The 20,996-nt window shown below is 40.0% G+C and overlaps 1 protein-coding gene across 8 annotated transcripts in view; it reads left to right on the forward strand.

Annotated features, from left to right (window-relative positions):
• Positions 1–20,996, forward strand: part of USP48 (ubiquitin specific peptidase 48) — a 117,959-nt gene that overhangs the window by 67,980 nt on the left and 28,983 nt on the right. For 6 of the 8 annotated variants that reach the window (XM_063631649.1, XM_063631650.1, XM_055262444.2 and 3 more), the window contains 5 exons: positions 482–631; positions 5,090–5,287; positions 7,258–7,372; positions 7,855–7,985; positions 13,595–13,663. In XM_063631649.1, coding sequence (XP_063487719.1) covers positions 482–631; positions 5,090–5,287; positions 7,258–7,372; positions 7,855–7,985; positions 13,595–13,663 — 663 coding nt within the window. The remainder of the gene's footprint in view (positions 1–481; positions 632–5,089; positions 5,288–7,257; positions 7,373–7,854; positions 7,986–13,594; positions 13,664–20,996) is intronic. The other 2 variants (XM_055262443.2, XM_063631647.1) reach the window with 1 other exon arrangement.

A 20,996-nucleotide genomic window follows, 5' to 3' on the forward strand; every position in this document is an offset into this window, starting at 1 on the left:
AATTCTGTGCCTCATCTTCCCGAGTAGCTGGGATTATAGGCATGCACCACCACGCCCAGCTAATTTTTGTATTTTTAGTAGAGATGGGGTTTCACCATCTTGGCCAGGCTGGTCTTGAACTCCTGACCTCACGATCCACCAGCCTTGGCCTTCCAAAGTGCTGCTGGGATTACAGGTATGAGCCACTGCGCCCGGCCTGGTGTTATCTATTCTAAAGTGGTGATTTTGAGCCATTTGATTGTTCTGGGAGGCTGATGGTATCATGGAGAGCTAGATGGGGGGAATCGACTTAGTATTATTCCAGTGGCTGTCTTTACTTTTACTTCTGCCTTCAGATTGGAGGTTTCTAGCAGACAGGGAGACCATAGTTGGAATTTCTGCCAATGTTTTAATCAGTATTTGATATGATTTAGAGATTAGCATGGTTCACTATATTTGAAAACAAGAATAAAGTTGTTTTTTGTCTTTCCGTTTTGAATAGCCTTTCTTCAAGAGCTGGTAGATCGGGATAATTCCAAATTTGAGGAGTGGTGTATTGAAATGGCTGAGATGCGTAAGCAAAGTGTGGATAAAGGAAAAGCAAAACACGAAGAGGTTAAGGAGCTGTACCAAAGGTTACCTGCTGGAGCTGGTCTGTAAGATATTCTGGGACAGCACTGTTGCCATTAAGTGCCTTGTTTTTTTATGTTCACAAATGTATATGAAGAAACTTTCTCAAACTTACTCTTTCTAATAACCCACTAAAGCCAGCTTAAACACTCTAAAAGTACTTTGTAAACTGACAATAACTTGATGTGTAGCATTCCATATTATTTCATTACATTGTACTTCTAAAAATGGGAAGCTGTCAATAAATTATAACATTTAGGTCAGCACTCTGCATCCATGAGTATTGTAGATATTTATATTTTGTGAGATATTAACTTGTTTAAGAAAAATCCGATTGGATTACTATGGAAAAGCAACTTGCCTGTTCTGTTTCTTTGCATACTTTGTGACCTAACAGTTTTAACAGACATTCTATTATATGAGTACAGTTTTTTTGATACTATTAGATTAACTTGAAGTTTAATACCAAATATTATGCTAAGAGTAGAAAAGCTTTCTGCTGACCCCTGATTTCTTAGAAATATCCTACATAATCCAGCTTATCCTTTTTCTGTATATGTTTATTCAGGTTTACCTGATGTCTCAAAATGAAACCAAATTAAGCCTTTTTAAAGGCTGATGTGCCATTTGTATTAAGTTATCTTTGTCATTTCAAAGACATGAATTCCCCAAGCCTAATTCCTACTTAAGGAAGAGAGACAATTTAGTCCTTACTTTAGAAAATAAATACTTAAGCATAATTGTACTTGTGGTTTGTCTTTTTAATATCTTAATTTTCCATTACTAGTATAACTTTAAGCAAAATGTAAACAAAAATTGCCAAGTCTGTAAGAATATATTTTAACTAAATTTTAATTCGATTCTGACCCTTCTTTGTAATCTGTTACTTTAACTCTGTCCAAGGGTTGGGATTATCCTAAATAATTAAACTGACCTTAATTTAACTGGAAATGATTTGGAAATGAACCCATGATTCAAATTTCTAAATTTATAGGTCTTTGTTCAAAGGTGTCGGGACCTAGAAATCTATTTTCCAAACTTTATTCACGGTTTCCTGTGTCCACTGGGCAAGAGAAAGGGACTTAACTGGGTCTAAAGTGAAATACTCATTTGAACCACTCTTTAGAACTACAGAGTTCAAAGATGTTATGTGTCAAGTTAGCACTGTGCTTCCTTTGGCTGTTTTCATTCAGCATATAGGAACCTTATGTTCTTAGAATATGCTTATGTTCTTAGAATATTTCTCTGTGTTATTTATACTTTTACCAATTATGAGCTATATAATTCTTTTCCATTTGCAGTAAACTTATATTGTAGACAGTCCACATTGTAAAATTATGTAGAATCTGAAAGTTAATGAGCATGGTTTTGTGTTGGCAAGAGAAGTCTTTTGTTACGCATTTTCTAGATCTTATTTTTGTGTGGGAACATATTTAAAGAAAGATCACTTACCCTAAAATCTAAGCCTCAGTAGGAACGTGCTTTTGGCGCTTTTTATTTCCATTGAAATATACTTAAATTATCTCTAGGTAAAGTGTTTCAGATGTTTTTGATGCTGTGATTGTTCTAGACTTTATAACTTTCCAGAGAAAATGTGTCATGTTCAAAATCCAGGTGTTTTTTTTTTCTTTTTAAAGAACTTTGAACCAAAATGTGTATTTCCCTGTGGTAAATATTTTAATATTTTGCTTTCCTCATCAAATGCTGAGGTTTCATATAGTCCGTTATCTCCAGCTTGATAATGGGAGAGTTCGCCCTCATTTGGAGTTGATTATATCCATGGCCTTTGGAAAGCAATGCTTGTAGTTTACTGAATCACAAATACTAGGGAATATATTTGAGGGGCCTACTCAAGAGTCTTTTTCTAGTGCAGAAACATCTGTAGTGTAAAAACTTTGCCACAAACAGAATCTGCCTTAACTATGAGACTTGTGCTCCACTTGTATTCTCAGGCAAGCTCTTGGCAGAGTCAGTGCAGCTCTTTATGATGATAGAGACTGAAAACGGAAAGAAAGACAGACTTCTGTGACCATAGTCACTCTTCCTTCATGGCGCCCACAGCGCACTAAAGTGAAATCTGGAAAACTTGCTGTTAGTAATAAGCATGGTATTAGATTAGAATTATAGGCCTGTTCTCTGCTTTCTGTCTTCCTCCTCTTACTATAAAACCATACGTAGTTTTTCTAATCATTGTATCTTACATTAAATTTATATTGAACGATTCAAAAACTAAAACAACAAGCTTTCCTTGGAAGTTTTCTGTGAGATTGGAAAATGTTGTCTTGCCTTTGAGCCACATTGTTGCTGGACAGTCAGGGCCACAGTCACCCTAGGCTTTGAATTCCTGCAGACATCCCCTGGCAAGGAGGGCTTTGTGCATTTTTAGCTTTCCTAGATTCCTTTCATTGTGAGGGCCAGGATTCTTAGGGTGTTTTCTTTCAGTTAGCAATAACAGATACTGCTGTCTGTCCACTCCTCCCCAGCTGCTGGGGAAACTAGAATGCCTAGTGACTTATTCTTGAATGTTGCTCTTTATCACGATCCTATTTTTTCTCCTTTGATAGCCTTCATATTACTTACCATTTTAATCTAATTGACTGTCCTTGAGAAAAGATTAGAGTATGCTAAGACTTTTATTTTGCTTTCAGAAAGGGATCATTTGTCTTTGCATTCGCCAGATACCCAGTGTACTCTATCCCTGGCAGATTAAGCTTGATAAATGGCAAATAAAGTCGGGAGGCATTTTGAATGTAATTAGCCATACCATGATATACTGTAAAGTGCTGCAGCTTTGTTACATATACTGCATCTTAAGGTCTCCTCTTTTTTTTTTTTTTGAGATGGAATTTTGCTCTTGTTACCCAGGCTGGAGTGCAATGGTGCAATCTCAGTTCACCACAACCTTCGCCTCCTGGGTTCATGTGATTCTCCTGCCTCAGCCTCCCGAATAGCTGGGATTACAGTCGTGCGCCGCCATGCCCGGCTAATTTTTTTGTATTTTTAGTACAGACGGGGTTTCTCCCTGTTGGTCAGGCTGGTCTCGAACTCCAGACCTCAGGTGATCCGCCCGCCTCGGCCTCCCAAAGTGCTGGGATTACAGGCGTGAGCCACCGTGCCCAGCCACAGTCTCCTCTTTTATATATTAAGTTTATGTAAATGTATAATTAACTTTTCCATATCTCTTTTCTTCCAAAAAGCTCAAAATGCTTCACATAGCTTATCTTTTACACTCAACAACATCCCCATGAGGTAGGTAGAAGGCAGGTATTATTACCTTCATTTTACAAATAAAAGACCAGAAACATAGAAAGTTTAAGTGACTTGCTCAGGTTCATTTTCTTGGTGGCCGAACTTGGATTAGACCGTGACCTTGATTCACAGTCCTCTGCTCTTCCTCTGGAGCCACATTTGACTTGACCGGTTAGAAGGCTCTTAGTTGATGATGTACAGTGCCAAATTTTGTTTTCATAAAAATTGAAATGGTTTACTGTAAAATTAAAATGGGAGTTAGTTTTCTAGACATGTAACTCTCTGGGGAGTATAAAACTGGTCACAATGGGCTTTGCGTTGAAGTATCTGTCCCTCAGATCTCATCAGAAGGAGTATATAATACAAAAATATAAATTCAACCTCTGTATGTTTTCTTCTATGTTTTATGCTGGGACTCACTGGAGATCTTTGTAAGTAATCAAAGCTGGCCCTTTATCTTTCATTTTGGCTTTTAGGGAATTCTAGGGATTTCCTTTCCCCAAATTAAAACTCATTTTGAGGTGTTTGGTTTTGTCTTTTAATTTTTGCAACTTCAAAATTGATGATGACTCAGTTCTAGTGTACTTTATCCTGGAACTTGTTTAAAATAGGTTACTTTCTTGAAATAAATAATAATATAATGAATAGATCATGACTTGGATTTGGGTGGGGGAATTAAATACCTTTTCAAAATTGCCATCAGTATCATCTTGGATGAAGAAAGTTCGATGGTTAAAAGCATCTTCTGAAGCGTGGTCATAGTCGGTGAGGTTAATTTCAGTTTGGCTTCTCATTTTAATTTTCAGATGTATATCACATATATGTGAAAAGTACTGACAAAATAATTTATGAAATAAACATAGTAGGGCATGAGGTTGTATTATTTGTGAGGCAGCAATGGAGCAAACATGGGTGTCCTGATCAAAACTCTGCTGTGCTATTAGGCAAGACTATGTGGATGCCTCTTGTAGAATGTGGTTAATAATACCAGCCGATCTCACAGGGCACTGTGCAGACTCAGCATTACGGTGCACAGCTCCTTGAACTCAGAGGAGTGGCACTTAACTGGAGCTTTGTGTCGTACTCATCAAACGTCTTCCCCCAGACAGTGATTCTTCTGATTCTGCTAACTGTGGACAGAGTTTGCATTGTCTTTTGAGAAAAATGAATGTATCACTTAGTCAAAAAACTGTAAAAATACATAGGCTGTTTCCGATGCTTGCTTTCTCAGAGCCCTATGAGTTTGTCTCTCTGGAATGGCTGCAAAAGTGGTTGGATGAATCAACACCTACCAAACCTATTGATAATCACGCTTGCCTGTGTTCCCATGACAAGCTTCACCCAGATAAAATATCAATTATGAAGAGGATATCTGAATATGCAGCTGACATTTTCTACAGTAGATATGGAGGAGGTCCAAGACTAACTGGTAATTCAAGATGTCCTCTCTGTTTAAAAAAGAACAGCTCATTAAATCTTCATCTTACGATCTTTATGAATGTGGCTTATGATGATTTGACCCAAACTATGCTACACCAAATATTCCTTACACTTTGCACAAAGGATTTGCTAAATAAAATAGAAGTTAAGCAACTGATGCTATTCATAGAGAGTTGGTTGGGGTTTTTTGGTTTGGTTTTTTTTTTTTTTTTGGTTTGTTTTTTTTAACCCCTCTCAAAGCAGACAAAATAGGACCCTTTTGAGAAAACTGTCTCAATCTTGGCTCACTGCAACCTCCGCCTCCTGGGTTCAAGTGATTCTCGAGCCTCCCGAGTAGCTGGGATTACAGGCACGCACCACCACGCCCAGCTAATTTTTGTATTTTTAGTAGAGACAGGGTTTCACTGTGTTGCCCAGGCTGGTCTTGAACTCCTGGGCTCAAGTGATCCAGTCAGCCTCGCCCTCCCAAAGTGCTCTCCTCAGGCAGGAGCCACTGTGCCCGCCCGGCTCTGGTGACTTCTAACAGTGTGTGAGCTGTAGATGGTTACTTAGTTTATGAATGGAAGCTACTTGATTCTACCTTAAATATAGAGCTATATATGACCACATAGTACCCACGGTTTATTTTGTTTTGGCTGCCTTTCTGTTCTGCCTCCTTGAAACATTTTTCTTTTTACATGAGTAGCTACCAACACAATCCTCCCTCCATTTTTCAGATGAGGCTATAGGAAATTACATGACATCTCCCTCCCCAATACACTTTTTCTGAAATTAAGTGCGATTTTCTAATAGTATACAACTTATTGCATAAAACCTGATATTTAACTACATGCTGCAGGACTTCTGTTAAACACAACTGGAGTTTTGCTTCCTAAATTTCTGGGAATTTTTGTTTTTGTTTTTTTGAGACAGCGTCTCAATCTGTTGCCCAGGCTAGAGTGCAGTGGTGCAATCACAGCTCACTGCAGCTTCAACCTCCTCAGGCTCCCGTCTCAGTCTTCAAAGTATCTGGGACCACAGACATGCACCACCACACCTGGTTAAGTTTTGTAATTTTTTGTAGAGGTGGTATTTCATCATGTTGCCCAGGCTGGTCTTGTAGGCTCAAGTGATTGACCTGCCTCGGCCTCCCAAAGTGCTGGGATTACAAGGATGGGCCACCATATCTGGCCCTTGTTTGTTTGTTTCTGAGACAGCGTCTTATTCTGTTGCCCCAGCTGGAGTACAGTGGTGGAACCATAGTGCACTACAGCCTAGAACTTCTAGGCTTAAGCAATCCTCCCACCTCAGCTTCCCAAGTAGCTGGGACTACAGGCACACATCACCATACCTTGCTAATTTTTACATTTTTTGTAGAGACAGGGTCTCACTATGTTGCCCAGGCTGGTCTCAAACTCCTGTCCTCAAGCTACCCTCCCTGTCTGGCTTCCCAAAGCTCTTGGTGGTATGAGCCACTTTACCTGCCACTGTTCTTAATTCACAATGAATAAACCACGCAATGGGAAGAGCGTTCACATTTTAGATGATTCCTAGAACTTCTTTGTGTTTTAAACCTGGCCCTTCATTTTGCTTTTCCTTTTAGTGTGCTTTGAAGATCACTTTCACATGAAGATCATTATTTATAATTATCAGCTATATTTAACCCCCCCACCTCAGTTATTTGATTATCATCTTGTAAAAATTGCATGTAAGCCTTGTCAGGTACTGTATTTAGATACTTTTAATGTAATATAACATTTTGTCTCTCATTGTTCTTTCTTTATTCAGGTAACAGTATTGCTGTCTTGGTATCTAATTATCTTAGTAAAATAATTTAGGGTATATACCAATTTGCCATATTGCCAACATTTGTGACTTTAGTTTAGCATGTGTCTGTGTTTGTGAAGTGCTAAAAACATTTTCCTAACAGGAAGTCTGTTTGAATGAAATATATTTCCTTTCATTCTTTCTTGCCTGTAGTGAAAGCCCTGTGTAAGGAATGTGTAGTAGAACGTTGTCGCGTATTGCGTCTGAAGAACCAACTAAATGAAGATTATAAAACTGTTAATAATCTGCTGAAAGCAGCAGTAAAGGGGTATGTTGCACAGTGTACATTGTTTATGGTAAACTAAGAAGTTTTCGAGAGGTCATAACCAAGCAACTTGTTATTTATTAAAAATAGGAAGTTGAGATTTTTAGAAGAAGGGCGATAAAGTGGATGGTAGAGCTAGATCAAAAGTAAATTTTGCAATGACTGCCCCTGTGGCAACGATAAAGAAAACTGTTGAGTCAGATAGCCTTTGCCACTGTATTCTATCCTATCATTTGATTGGTGTGTTGGCATGAAGGTAGGAAAAGCAGGATAATATTTAGAATGGAAACAAAATATTAGATCCCTGCAGTTCAATAGTGAACAGAGAAAATGACCAAAATTAGGAAGTGGGTTAAAATCAATTACATGTACAGTAGCTGATGTTGAGTGTTTGTAATTCACTTTAGTTGTTTTTACAGGCAAAGAAGGGAGGACAGTGTTTGGAAATATTACTTGTATGATTTAACATTCTCTCTGTTCCACAGCAACGATGGATTTTGGGTGGGGAAGTCCTCCTTGCGGAGTTGGCGCCAACTAGCTCTTGAACAGCTGGATGAGCAAGATGGTGATGCAGAACAAAGCAACGGAAAGATGAATGGTAGCACCTTAAATAAAGGTAACACTTTAATCCTATGTGTAGATCATTCTGAAATTATGCCATGAAAATATAAGTGGGCCAGGCATGGTGGCTCATTCATGTAGTCCCAGCTACTTGGGAGGTTCAGACAGGCAGACGGCTTGAGCCCAGCGGTTATGCCAGCCCCACTGCACTCTAGTCTGGGTAACAGAGTGAGACCCTGTTTCTCTAAAAAACAATTTTAGGCCGGGTGCGGTGGTTCATGCCTGTAGTCCCAGCACTTTGGGAGGCCGAGGCAGGTTGATCACTTGAGGTCAGGTGTTCAAGACCAGCCTGAGCAACATGGTGAAACCTCGTCTCTACTAAAAATACAAAAATAATTAGCCAGGAGTGGTGCTGCACACCTGTGGTCCCAGCTACTCAGGAGGCTGAGGCAGTAGAATCGATTGAACCCAGGAGTTGTAGGTTACCAAGACCCAAGATTGCGCCACTACACTGCAGCCTGGGCGACAGAGCAAGACTCTGTCTCTTAAAAAAAAAATCGAAAAAACCCAAAAAATTAGTAAAATTGGTTTCATACCCATCCATGTAATTTTAAAGACAACTTTTATTAAACTACAAGCTCTCACATTAGCTCAGAGCAAATAAAAGCTTTTTAAGCTATTGAAATTCAGCAAGGACTCAGCAACTCACATGTGAAATTTTCCTTTATAGCCTATCATGCTTTGGGCTTAAGCTCTCTCTAGTTAATCACATGCAAAATTAATATTAATTCTGTTCTAGGCTAAGAGTTTAAAGAAAGGTTAAGTCTACTGCAAATTGGCATAATATATTGTATGCTCAGTACGTTTTGGTTTTGGATTCTCTGCCACACTGCCTTGGTCAAGTAAATGAGCTTGTACTTCTTTATCTTTTATCAAGTAGAGAGGGCAGCTTTTAAATAGCTTTTTGCTTGTAAATTCTTCTGAGTTTCCTATGCTTTCAAATCAGAAATTATGTTATTGTAAGTCAAACACTAAATTTATTTTTATAATCAGTGGTTCGTAAGATGCCAAGGAAATTTATTACTTTAATGTTCTTGACCTTTATTGAAATATTCTGTATTTTCTGCATTCAAGCATTTCATATCATTTGTATCATCATTTTTTATTTTTTAAGTTTTTATTTTATTTATTATTTATTTGAGATGGAGTTTCACTCTTTTTGCCCAGGCTGGAGTGCAGTGATGCAGTCTCAGCTCCCTGCAACCTCTGCCTCATGGGTTCAAGCAGCTCTCCTGCCTCAGCCTCCCGAGTAGCTGGGATTACAGGTGCACACCACCACGTCCAGCTAATTTGGTATTTTTAGAAGAGACAGGGTTTCACCATGTTGGCCAGGCTGGTCTTGAACTCCTGACCTCCCAAAAGTGTTGCGATTACAGGCGTGAGCCACCGCGCCTGACCAATTTTTATTTCTTTTAAATTCTAGAGATAAGTCCTCACTGTGTTGCCCAGGCTGGTCTCCCAACTCCTGTGCTCAAGCAGTCTTCCCACCTTGGCTTCCCAAAGTGCTGGGATTATAGGTGTGAGCCACTGAGCCTCGTCCATTTCTGTCACTTTATATTTATTTTATTTGGTATTGATCTTCCCATCTCACTGCCTTACTTTTTGGGAAAACCAACCCAGTATTAGTTTTAAACTCCCTGAGCTGTGATTAACATTTTCAAACTTGAAGAGTTTTTACTTTTTTTTTGAGACTTTTTTTTACTTTCTTGAGATGGACTGTCACTCTGTCCCCCAGGCTGGAGTGCAGTGGAGTGATCTTGGCTCACTGCAACCTCTGCCCCCCCCCGCCCCCTGCCCCCTGCCCCTCCTCCTTGTTCAAGTGATTTTCCTGCCTCAGCCTCCCGAGTAGCTGGGATTGCACATATGCCACCATGCCCGGCTAATTTTTTGTATTTTAGTAGAGATGGGGTTTCACCATGTTGGCCAGCTGGTCTTGAACTCCTGAGCTCAAGTGATCCACCCACCTTGGCCTCCCAAAGTACTAGGATTACAGGTGTGAGCCACTGCACCCAGCCGAGTTTTTACTTTTGATTAAAATATTTTATTGTGCTATATAATTCATGAACTTAACATCAATTTGAGTTTTATTATCCTGTCATTTGAAAAACCATACTATAATTTTAGTGATAACATGTGACTTAATGTTAAATATTTATTTACTGCTTTTTAAAACCTCTTTAATTTGGGAGGCCAAGGCGGGTGGATCACAAGGTCACGAGTTCAAGATCAACCTGACCAACATGGTAAAACCCCTTCTTTACTAAAAATACAAAAATCAGCCAGGTGTGGTGGCATGCACCTGTAATCCCAGCTACTCAGGAGGCCGAGGCAGGAGAATCATTTGAACCCAGGAGGAGGAGGTTGCAGTGAGCCGAGATCACGCCACTGCACTCCAGCCTGGGCGACAGAGCACGAAACCGTCTAAAAAAAAAAAAAAAAAAAAAAAGATGCCTCTTTATATATCTGTGTCCCTTCATTTCTGGTAAAATTGGATGCCATAATAGAAAGTGCCTTCATGCTGGCATACCTTAAAAGTATTTTTCATGTTGCTTTCAGAGTAATGTGCCTCTATTCTGCTTCCCCCATTAAAAAATTTCAAAAGCTTCAAGCAGCACAAATGTGACACGGTAGGACTTCAAAGCCTTCCCACCAGATACAATCACTGTAAATAGTGGCTTTTTATAATGCAGCTCATATGGGCACAATTGTACATCTCTCCCTGTCAAAACATACAGCCCTTTTTATTGATTGCATTTTGTTTTGTGGATCCATTATGTTTATCTGATTCTATTTTAATTTTTTACATTACTATGTAAACACAGATGCAGTGAGGGTCCTTTTGTGTCCTGTACTTACATCATTACAGAATTTTCAGATTATTTCTGAGAAATAAGTTCCTAGAAATTTCTGGATCAGAGAATTAGAAATATTTATAATTGCCACATACTGACACATATTGGTAAATTTTCTTCAATATATGCATATTAGGGGGTTCATTTTTGCATGCTTTTGTCAACATAAAGAATACATCCGTCACATCAGTTTTGTTTTTTCTTGTTTTGTTTTGTTTTGTTTTTGAGACAGAGTCTCCCTCTGTTGCCCAGTCTGGAGTGCAGTGGTGTAATCTCGGCTCACTCCAACCTCTGCCTCCCGGGCTGAAGTGATACTGTTGCCTCAGCCTCCAGAGTAGCTGGGATTACAGGCATGCACCAGCACACCGGGCTAATTTTTGTATTTTTAGCAGAGAGGGGTTTTTGCCATGTTGACCAGGCTGGTCTTGAACTCCTGACCTTAATCTGCCCACCTCAGCCCTCCAAAGTGCTGGGATTACAGGCATGAGCCACCGTGCCCGCAGTCACATCAATTTTTATCAGCCTGATATAGGAAGTTAGACTTAGCAGTGTTGAGGGTTAACGTTTTTCAAAATGTCATTGAGGTTGACCATCTTCTTAGGCTTGAGAAGTTATTTGTACGTGTGACAGAGAGAAAAAGAGGAGACAGAATTATCTGGTCATATCCTTCCTTTGCCCATTTTTTTACTTGATTTTTGTGGGGGTTTTTTTTGTTCGTTAGTTTGGTTGGTTGGTTGGTTTTTGTTTTTCTTTGTTTGTTTTTTTGTTTTGTTTTTGTTTATTTTGTTTTGTTTTTTTAGACAGGATCTCCCTCTTTCACCCTGGCTGGAGTGCAGTGACGCAATTGCAACTCAATGCAGCCTCCACCTCATAGGCTCAAATAATCCTCTCACCTCAGCCTCTTGAGTAGCTCGGACCCCAGGTGCGTGCCACCACACCCAGATAATTTTTGTACTTTTTGTAGAGATGGGGTTTCGTCATGTTGCTCAGGATGGTCTTGAACTCCTGGGCTCATGCGATCTGCCTGCCTTTGTCTTCTCAAAGTGCTGGGATTACAAGCGTGAGCCACTGTGCCTGGCCTCTACTTCAGTTTTTGAATGATTAGTAGATATTTTTTGTATGTATTAATTGTAGTAAAAATGTGTGAAGTTCTTAACCTGGAAAACCCATGGATAATAATTTTTTTTTTTGAGACGGAGTCTCACTCTGTCGTGCAGTGGTGCGATCTGGGCTCACCACAAGCTCCGCCTCCCAGGTTCATGCCATTCTCCTGCCTCAGCCTCCTGGGTAGCTGGGACTACAGGCGCCCGCCACCACGCCTGGCTAATTTTTTGTATTTTTAGTAGAGACGGGGTTTCACCGTGTTAGCCAGGATGGTGTCGATCTCCTGACCTTGTGATCCACCTGCCTCGGCCTCCCAAAGTGCTGGGATTACAGGCGTGAGCCACCGCGCCTGGCCCCCATGGATAATGATTTTAATCATACTTAAGGATTCTTCATTTGATCCTGTTCCCAGTATATACAACTATAAATTGATAGTGACACAGTGTAAAAAAGTAAAAAAAGCAGATATTGGAAGAGAAATGTTAACAGCAAAAGCAAAGTTTTTATTATATAGTGGTCCACCCTTATGCAAGGTTTTGCTTTTCATGGTTTCAGTTAACCTGCAGTGAACTGCAGTCTGAAAATATTACATGGAAACTTCCAGAAGTAAACAATTCATAAGTTTTAAATTGCACACTGTTCTGAGTAGCATGATGATATTATATCTCATACCCTCCTGCTTCATCCTGCCTGCGACATGAGTTTTCCCTGTGTCCAGCTTATCCGTGCTATACGTGCTACCGACTGGTCACCTAGCAACCCTCTTGGTGCTTAGATTGACTGTAGGAGTGCCTGTGTTCAAGTCACCCTTATTTTACTTAGTGATCTCAAAAGTGGAAGAGTGGTAATGTTGGCAATTCAGGTATGTCAAAAAGAAGCCACAAAGTGCTTCCTTTAAGTGGAAAGGTGGAAGTAAGTTCTTGATTTAAATAAGGAAATAAAAAAAATTGTATGCTGAGGTTGCTAAGATCTATAGGAACAAATCTGTCTGTGAAATTAAGAAGGAAAAAAATTTCATGCTAGTTTTGCTGTCACACTACAAACTGTAAGTTATGGCCACAGTGTGAGATAAGATGGAAAAGGCATTAAACTTGTGGGTAGAAGACATGAACAGAAATGTGCCAGTGGATGTTTGTCGAGTTTGGTGGTATATGAGGTTTTAGGCATCCATTGAGGGTCTTGGAACATATCCCCTGACTGATCAGAGGGGAGGACTCTGTTTGATGATAAAGGTTAAGTCCTTATTTAATTTGCCTTTAATGCTTTGTGTTCACCCCCAAAAAGTGTAGGTAGGTGAAAATGACATGCCATGACATGACATGTAGATGATTAACTTGGTTTATGACACAGTATTCTCGATACTTTGACTAGAATTAATAGAAGAATTCCATTTTTTGAATTTAAAATGGCACATTTTCTTGCATAACCTAAATCTTTAAAAGTTAACTGTCATTGAGATGTTCCTCTTTCCTTTTAAGGGAAAGAAATATAACACTTTTTAGCAGAACTGTGTAGGAATCACATGGGTCTAATTTTCAGTTTTAAAGTTTTCTTTCTTCCAAATTGTGCAGAGTAGTATATATCTGCTACTTTCAACTTGTAAGTACACAATAACCACAGCAGATATCATTTGTATTTCTTTGATTAGATGAATCAAAGGAAGAAAGAAAAGAAGAGGAGGAATTAAATTTTAATGAAGATATTCTGTGTCCACATGGTAAGCTAGAAGCATAAATGAGTTCTGTTTTATTATCCTTTTTTTACTTTTAGCTTCTACTGCCTGGCTTTCATGCCAGTATCTCTCACATCTTACCTGGGAAAAATATTTTTTTTAATAGAATTTCCCCATATTTAGAGGAAATCATTGGAAAATAAACTTCTTATCACTTGTCCCATTTAAGTGCTTTTGAATTTGAAGTATTGAATTTCAGTTGTTTCCCATGACTGTCATTGTCCAAGTTAAACACTTTGAGAATAGTGCTCGTGTGTTTCTTCTTCTTCATCTTGTTAGGGCTATCTGTGGTTTTTTATTTATTTTTTTATCTGTGCAACAAGGTCTCTCTCTGTCATTGTCCTAGCTTAGTGCACCGTCAACATCCTGGGCTCAAGTGTTCCTCCTGCCTTGGCCTCCTGAGTAGCTGGGACCATAGGCATGCGCCATCATACCCAGCTAATTTTTAAATTTGCCTCCCACCTTGGCCTCCCATAGTGGTGGGATCATAGGCACGAGCCACTGGGCTCGGCTTGGTTTAGTTTCTTGTTTGTGTATTGACCAGCTGCTGTGTACTATGTGCTAGATAGTTTTTTAAAAAGCTAAATTCTGAATCCTTATTTAATCCTATGTATTGTTCATGTATTTCTTTACTTGGTCTTGGTGAATGCTTACTTCTAATAAGTAGCTTTTACTAGATGATCGTGCAAGGGATTCATCATATATTAGGCACAATTTTCTATTCTAATAGCACCCTGAAAGTCAAGCAGGTGTCTGTTTCTCAAAGCTTTCTACTTCATAAGTTCCCCTTCCCACCTCAAAAAAGTCTGAGCACTGAGTGCTGTAGCTTGCACCTATAATCCCAGCTACTAGGAAGGCTCAGGTAGGAGGATCTCTTGAGCCCACGATTTTGAGACCAGTCTGGGCAACACCGCAAGACCCTGTCTCTAAAAAAATATTAAGTGGGTTTGGTGGTATGTGCCTGCAGTCTCAGTTTCTCAGGAGGGTGAGAGGATCACTTGACCCAGGAGTTTGAGGCTAGAGTGAGCTATGATCACGATGCTGCACTGCAGCCTGGACGACAGTGCGATACTCCATCTCTTTAAAATAAAATCAATAGGACAGTAAATTTGACACAGAAAAGTTGGCTTGTCAGTGGTTCATTTTGTTAACCCATGTTCATGTGTTTCTTGTTATGTGGTAATTTATTGCTAATATTTAGGATTCCTGTTGATCCTAATAAATTCCTAACTGTAGTTCTTGTTTCATTGGTTCACTGTGAACCAGTGGATGATGTCTCACTCTTATCCCTGATGCACACTGGCACTTTTATATGAAGTGCCTTTGATGATACTAGTTATGATGGTTCTCACTAGAGTAGTACTAGCATTCTGGATTATCTCACTGCACTTGAGCTTGCTTGGTGAGCGGCATTCTCATTTCCAGGCCACACAACTAAGAAGGGGCCATCCTGGGGTGTGTGTTTGGGTCTTGGTCTCTGTGAGTCCTAAATTCTCTGTTCTTTCCATCGTATCACCCCGTCTGTCTACTGGTTGGTCTTTTACACTACAGGTGCACAGCAGAAGATGAGCTGACCTCGTGAGTGCTGAATAGCACAAGGAAATAAACAGGGGAAGGAAGTTCGGGTGAATAGCCAAAAGGAGGTGTATTTTTCCAGTGATGCTCTCATATCACCTTTTCTAACCTTCACAGCATAGACGTGGACATAGGATTGGTGCCTCCATATTGAGAGCTGAAGCATCTGTGGCAAAATACTGTGTCATGCTTGGTGCTACCACTTGAAACAGTGATGGAACTTAGATTGTCCTCGTGCTCCTTAGCTCACTGACCTTTGTTCTGCCTTCCCACCTCTTATCATGTCATTTCAGTACTGACAGTTTTGAATACAAAGCATGGCAAAGCTGAATGTTGTTTCAGGACACATACTCCACTCCCCAGCCTATCAGAAATTGTACATAAGAAGCCGGGCACGGTGGCTCACACCTGTAACCCCAGCACTTTGGGAAGCCAAGGCGGGAGGATCACTTGAGTCCAAGAGTTCGAGACTAGCCTGGGCATCATGGCAAGACCCCATCTCTACAGAAACATCAAGAAATTAGCCAGGGGTGGTGATGGTGTGCCCCTGTGTTCCCAGCTACATGAGAGGCTACATTGAGAGGGTTACCTGAGCCCAGGAGGTCGAGGCTGCAGTGAGCCATATTTTGCGTGCCAGTGTACTCCAGCCTGGGTGACCGAGCAAGACCTTGTCTCAAAACAAAACAAAAAAGAAAGAGAGAGTGAGAAAGAGAACGAAAGGAAGGGAGGGAGGGAGGGAATGAGAAAGGAGTGAGGGAGGGAGGAAGAAATTGTATACAAGGGTTATTTTTTTAGGCCATTATCTTGATCTGTAACTCAAGTGTTTTGATGCCATACTTTGTTCTCAAATATTTTAAAGGATAGTTTGGCCAGGCATGGTGGCTCACGCCTGTAATCCCAGCACTTTGGGAGGCTGAGGCGGGCGGATCACTTGGGGTCAGGAGTTTGAGACCAGCCTGGCCAACATGGTGAAACCCCATCGCTACAAAAATACAAAAATTAGCTGGGTGTCATGGTGGGCGCCTGTAATCCCAGCTACTCAGGAGGCTGACCCAGGTGAATCACTTGAACCCAGGAGGCAGAGGTTGCAATGAGCCAAGATGGCGCCACGGCATTCTAGCCTGGGCAACAAAGCGAGACCCTGTCTCAAAAAAAAAAAAAAAAAAAAAGAGTTTTCTACCTTTGTTTTTGTGTTATCTGTCAGTGTACCATGTGTCCAGGGTAAGATTTTTCTGGTATAGGATACCTGGCCTTACTTAGATCCACTTTACTCATTAAGTTTCTGTTAAAACCTCTTTCTGGAGGTGTGCTGATGATGTTGGTAGGAGGAGGATTATAGTGGGCAATTATTGAATGTTTACCATTTGCCCGTAGTTTTCCACATTTATAAATATTAACTCATTTAATCTGTTTTGTTTTGTTTTGTTTTGTTTTGTTTTGTTTTGAGATGGCGTCTCACTGTGTCGCCCAGGCTGGAGCGCAGCGGTGCAATCTCGGCTCACTGCAACCTCCACCTTCCAGGTTCAAGTGATTCTCCTGCCTCAGCTTCCCGAGTACCTGGAACTATAGGAGTGTACCACCACTCCCAGTTAATTTTTGTATTTTTAGTAAAGGTGGGGTTTTGCCATGTTGGCCAGACTGGTCTCGAACTCCTGACCTCAGTTGATCTGCCTGTCTTGGCCTCCCAAAGTGCTGGGATTACAGGCGTCAGCCACCGTGCCCGTCCAACTCACTTAATCTTATAACAACCCTGTGCTATATTATTACATCCATTCTACTGATGAGTAAGTAAACTGAGGCACAGAGAGGCAAGAGTCACCTGTCTAGGATCACCATACTGAACGGATAGTTTTGCCTAGATATTTGTCTGTTGGAAATATTTTTTCCATGAAAATTTAAGAGACTTTTGTGGTAGTGCTCTGGACGTACCATTCAGAAGTCCAAAGCCATTGTTTCTTGGTAATTTTTCTCCACTTCAATTTCTGGTAGGCATGTAAGATCTTTGTCCCCAGTGTTGTACGGGTTCATTTATTATGCTAGGCACTCTGTGGAATTCAGGTGTGTCTTGGAGCGGCTTGGTGACTGAGCTTCACTAGTTCGGTGCCCCAGCCGGCTTGTTTCACTGGGAAATTCCCAATGGTGCTGTCTGCTATTGGGCCACTAAGGTTTTTCCATAAGCATCTTTCATTCGCCTGCCTGGAAAATTCAGACCTGCTGTTGCTCTTCGGAAGCTGTAGAAAGAAGAGGACTTAGGAGTCCCTGCATTCAAGAGTGGACAGGTTTAATTATCTCTGTCTCAGCTTGTCACTTCATTTGTCTCTGTTTAGTGTCCCCTGTGCAGGGGCCTTAGGTTTTGTTGTCCAAGAATAAGCATGTAGTCTTTTGTGGCTAGAGGGAGCAGTGATCTCAAGGGCAGAGAAGGGGACTGAGCATTTAACTACATACTTCTTAAATAGACTTTCCATCCCTTCTCTCATTTTTTGTAAATCGCTACCTTTACTTTATGAGCACCCAGTTTTTGGGTCTGTGGGGACAGTACTGCAGTGTAGCAAATCTGGCTACTTCTTGACTTTCGCCAACTTAGAGTTAATTTTCATTGTGTCTCATTCACCTTCTTTTAAACCCTTATAATTTTTATCCCTGTTTTTCCTTCTGTTGTCGTCATCATTATAGCTGTATGTCTTTTTTATATATATATAAATAATTCCTTTGGTGTGGTGGTTCACATCTATAATCTCAGCACTTTAAGAGGCTGAGGCATTTGAGAGCAGCCTGGGCAACATAGTGAGACCCCACCTCTATTTAAAAAATAAAATAAAAATTAGCCGGGCAAAGTGGCACATGGCTGTAGTTCTAGATGCCCAGGAAACTGAGGCAGGAGCATTGCTTGAGCCCAGGAGATTGTGGTTACAGTGAGCTATGATCACGCCACTGCACTCCAGCCTGGGTGACAGAGCGAGATCCTGTCTCTAAAAATAAAAGTTTTTCTTTTAAGTCTTTATTGTGATTTAATGATGTTTCATGAGGCACTTAAAGTAAATGCAGTTTTAAACATCATTTTAACCTGGAAAGTCCTTGATTTAAATTTTCACATTTTTATAACAAAATCCCTATATATTTCTAACGTATTGTATGTATTTAATATATCACAGGTTTTGTGTGAATTAATCATTGGATTATATTCCATTGGAAGATTTACTATCCTAGAGTTCAGTATTTGTTGCAGATATTATATAACAAGCTTTATAATACAGATATTATATATATATCAAGCTTTCTTACCCATTTTACTTTTTAGTCCTTTAAGTGAATAACCTTCCTATAGCTTACCTTATTTATTACACCTGGTTTGCTTAGACGATGGGATGTGTTTTGTTTTGTTATTTTGAAAGTACTTCTTGAGATGTCCTGAGACCCAAAGTATTATATACAGTTTGAACTAGATTTAGGGTGAGGGGTTGAGGGTCATTTATCCAGTATCTAAATTCACTGTTAACTAGATTTCTCTATTTACCAGAAGAATCTTTGAGTTTTAGATTATCCAGTTATGTTTAATGAATTGAATCTCTCTTGACTGCTTTGATCTTGTTTTGGGAGGTATTGCTCATAGAATGGATTTAGTTGATTGGCTTTCTCTTAAGACTTAAGAAATAACATGATTCATTGCAGGATACAAGTTTAATTTCTAACAATTTATATGTCCCAGTGAAAAGAGCAACTCAAATTTATTTAACTATTTTGAGGTCATAGACAATATTCAAGTATATTTATTTCATTATCATTCATTATATTAATTTAATTAATTGTATTAATATTCATAGCTAATATTAATGATATATTAACAACTACTATGGTAGTAATTATTAGAATAATAGGAAATTAAATTTAGAAACTCAGCTAAGAAGTAGAGTGAAGGACTATATTTTTTATTACCAACTAGACTACAGTAAAATGACTAATATTATTCTGATCTCAGAAATGAATTTGGGTTGTTCTTTCCTAATCATATGAAAAACACTCATCCCACATAAAAGCCAGTCACTACCTAAAAGTACCCCCACATCAGAATGAAGCCGTGCACCCACAGTTTCTGTGGTCTCCTCTGCTCATTTAATAGTAAAGTGTGTGTGTGCATTCCCATTATTGTTTCCTCATAACCACATGGGGTTATACCATACACAAAGAACCTCTCTCTCTTTTTTTTTTAAAGCATAAAAAGGAAACCATTTAAATATTGTAGTTGCTGTGGAGTTCTTTCCAAATCAGGTCATGGAAAACTACCTTAATCTTTTTTATGGTTACATTGTATTTCACCATAAGGACTTACTAAGTTAAGGTTTGATAATCCAATTAACCTTTTTCTTTCATTTTAAAAAATAAATTCCCTAATTGTGTCTGAGGATGGGCATGTTGGAATAAGTTTTCATAGACTCGTGGGAAATTTAAATTAACAGCCCACCCAGAAAGAAAATACATGTTGACATTGTGACCCCATTTCTCTTGTAATAGGTCTATTAAAGCAAAATAATCTTTTGTGGATTATTCAAAGATCCAGAAGAGGTGAGGGGTAGAAGTTAAGTTGCATTTTGAGGTATTATAAATTGTAGGGACCAGGCATAGTGGCTCATGCTTGTAATCCCAGCATTTCTGGAGGCTGAGGTAGGGTTGTTTAAAACCGGAAGTTCGAGAGACTCCCTCTCTACAAAATAAAATACTAGCCGGGCATGGTGGTTCGTGTCTGTTATCCAAACTACTCAGGAGGCTAAGACAGGAGGATCGCTTGAGCCCAGGAGGTCAAGGCAGCAGTGAGCTATGATCATGCCACTGTACTCCAGCCCGGGGGACAGAATGAGACTGTTTTCTTTTTTTTTTTTTTTTTTTTTTTTTTTTTTTTTTTTTTTGAGACGCAGTCTTGCCCTGTCACCCAGGCTGGATTGCAATGGTGCGATCTTGGCTCACTGCAACCTCTACCTCCCAGGTTCAAGCGATTCTCCTGCCTCAGCCTCCTGAGTAGCTGCAATTACAAGCACGCACCACCACTCTTGGCCAATTTGTTCTGTATTTTTAGTAGAGATGGGGCTTCACCATTTTGGTCAGGCTGGTCTTGAACTCCTGATCTTGTGATCCACTCACCTCAGCCTCCCAAAGTGCTGGGATTACAGGCATGAGCCACTGCCCCCAGCCTATTTTCTATTAAATAAATAAATAAAATTTAAAATATATTACGGGGTTTGAATGAGCTATATAGACCTGGGTTTTTTTGTTTGTTTGTTTTTGTTTTTTACGACAGAGTCTTGCTCCTCGCCCAGGCTGGAGTGGAATGGCACAATCTTGGCTCACTGCAACCTCTGCCTCCCACATTCAAGCGATTCTTCTGCCTCAGCCTCCTGAGTAGCTGGGATTACAGGTGCCTGCCACCACGCCTGGCTAATTTTTGTATTTTGAGTAGAGACAGGGTTTTGCCATGTTGGCCAGGCTGGTCTCGAACTCCTGACCTCATGATCCACTCTCCTCAGCCTCCCAAAGTGCTGGGATTACAAGTGTGAACCACCAAGCCCGGTCTCAGACGTAGTTTTGTTTTGTTTGTTTTGTTTTGTTTTTTTGAGATGGAGTCTCTCTCTGTTGCCCAGGCCAGAGTGCAATGGTGGTTTTCTTGGCTCGCTGCCAACTTTTTCTCCTAGGCTCAAGCAGTACTCTTGCCTCAGCCTCTGGAGTAGCTGGGACTACAGGCGAGCACCACCAT

The sequence above is a fragment of the Symphalangus syndactylus genome, chromosome 22 (genome assembly GCF_028878055.3).
Source record: "Symphalangus syndactylus isolate Jambi chromosome 22, NHGRI_mSymSyn1-v2.1_pri, whole genome shotgun sequence".
In the NCBI taxonomy this organism is placed as follows: Eukaryota; Metazoa; Chordata; class Mammalia; order Primates; family Hylobatidae; genus Symphalangus; species Symphalangus syndactylus.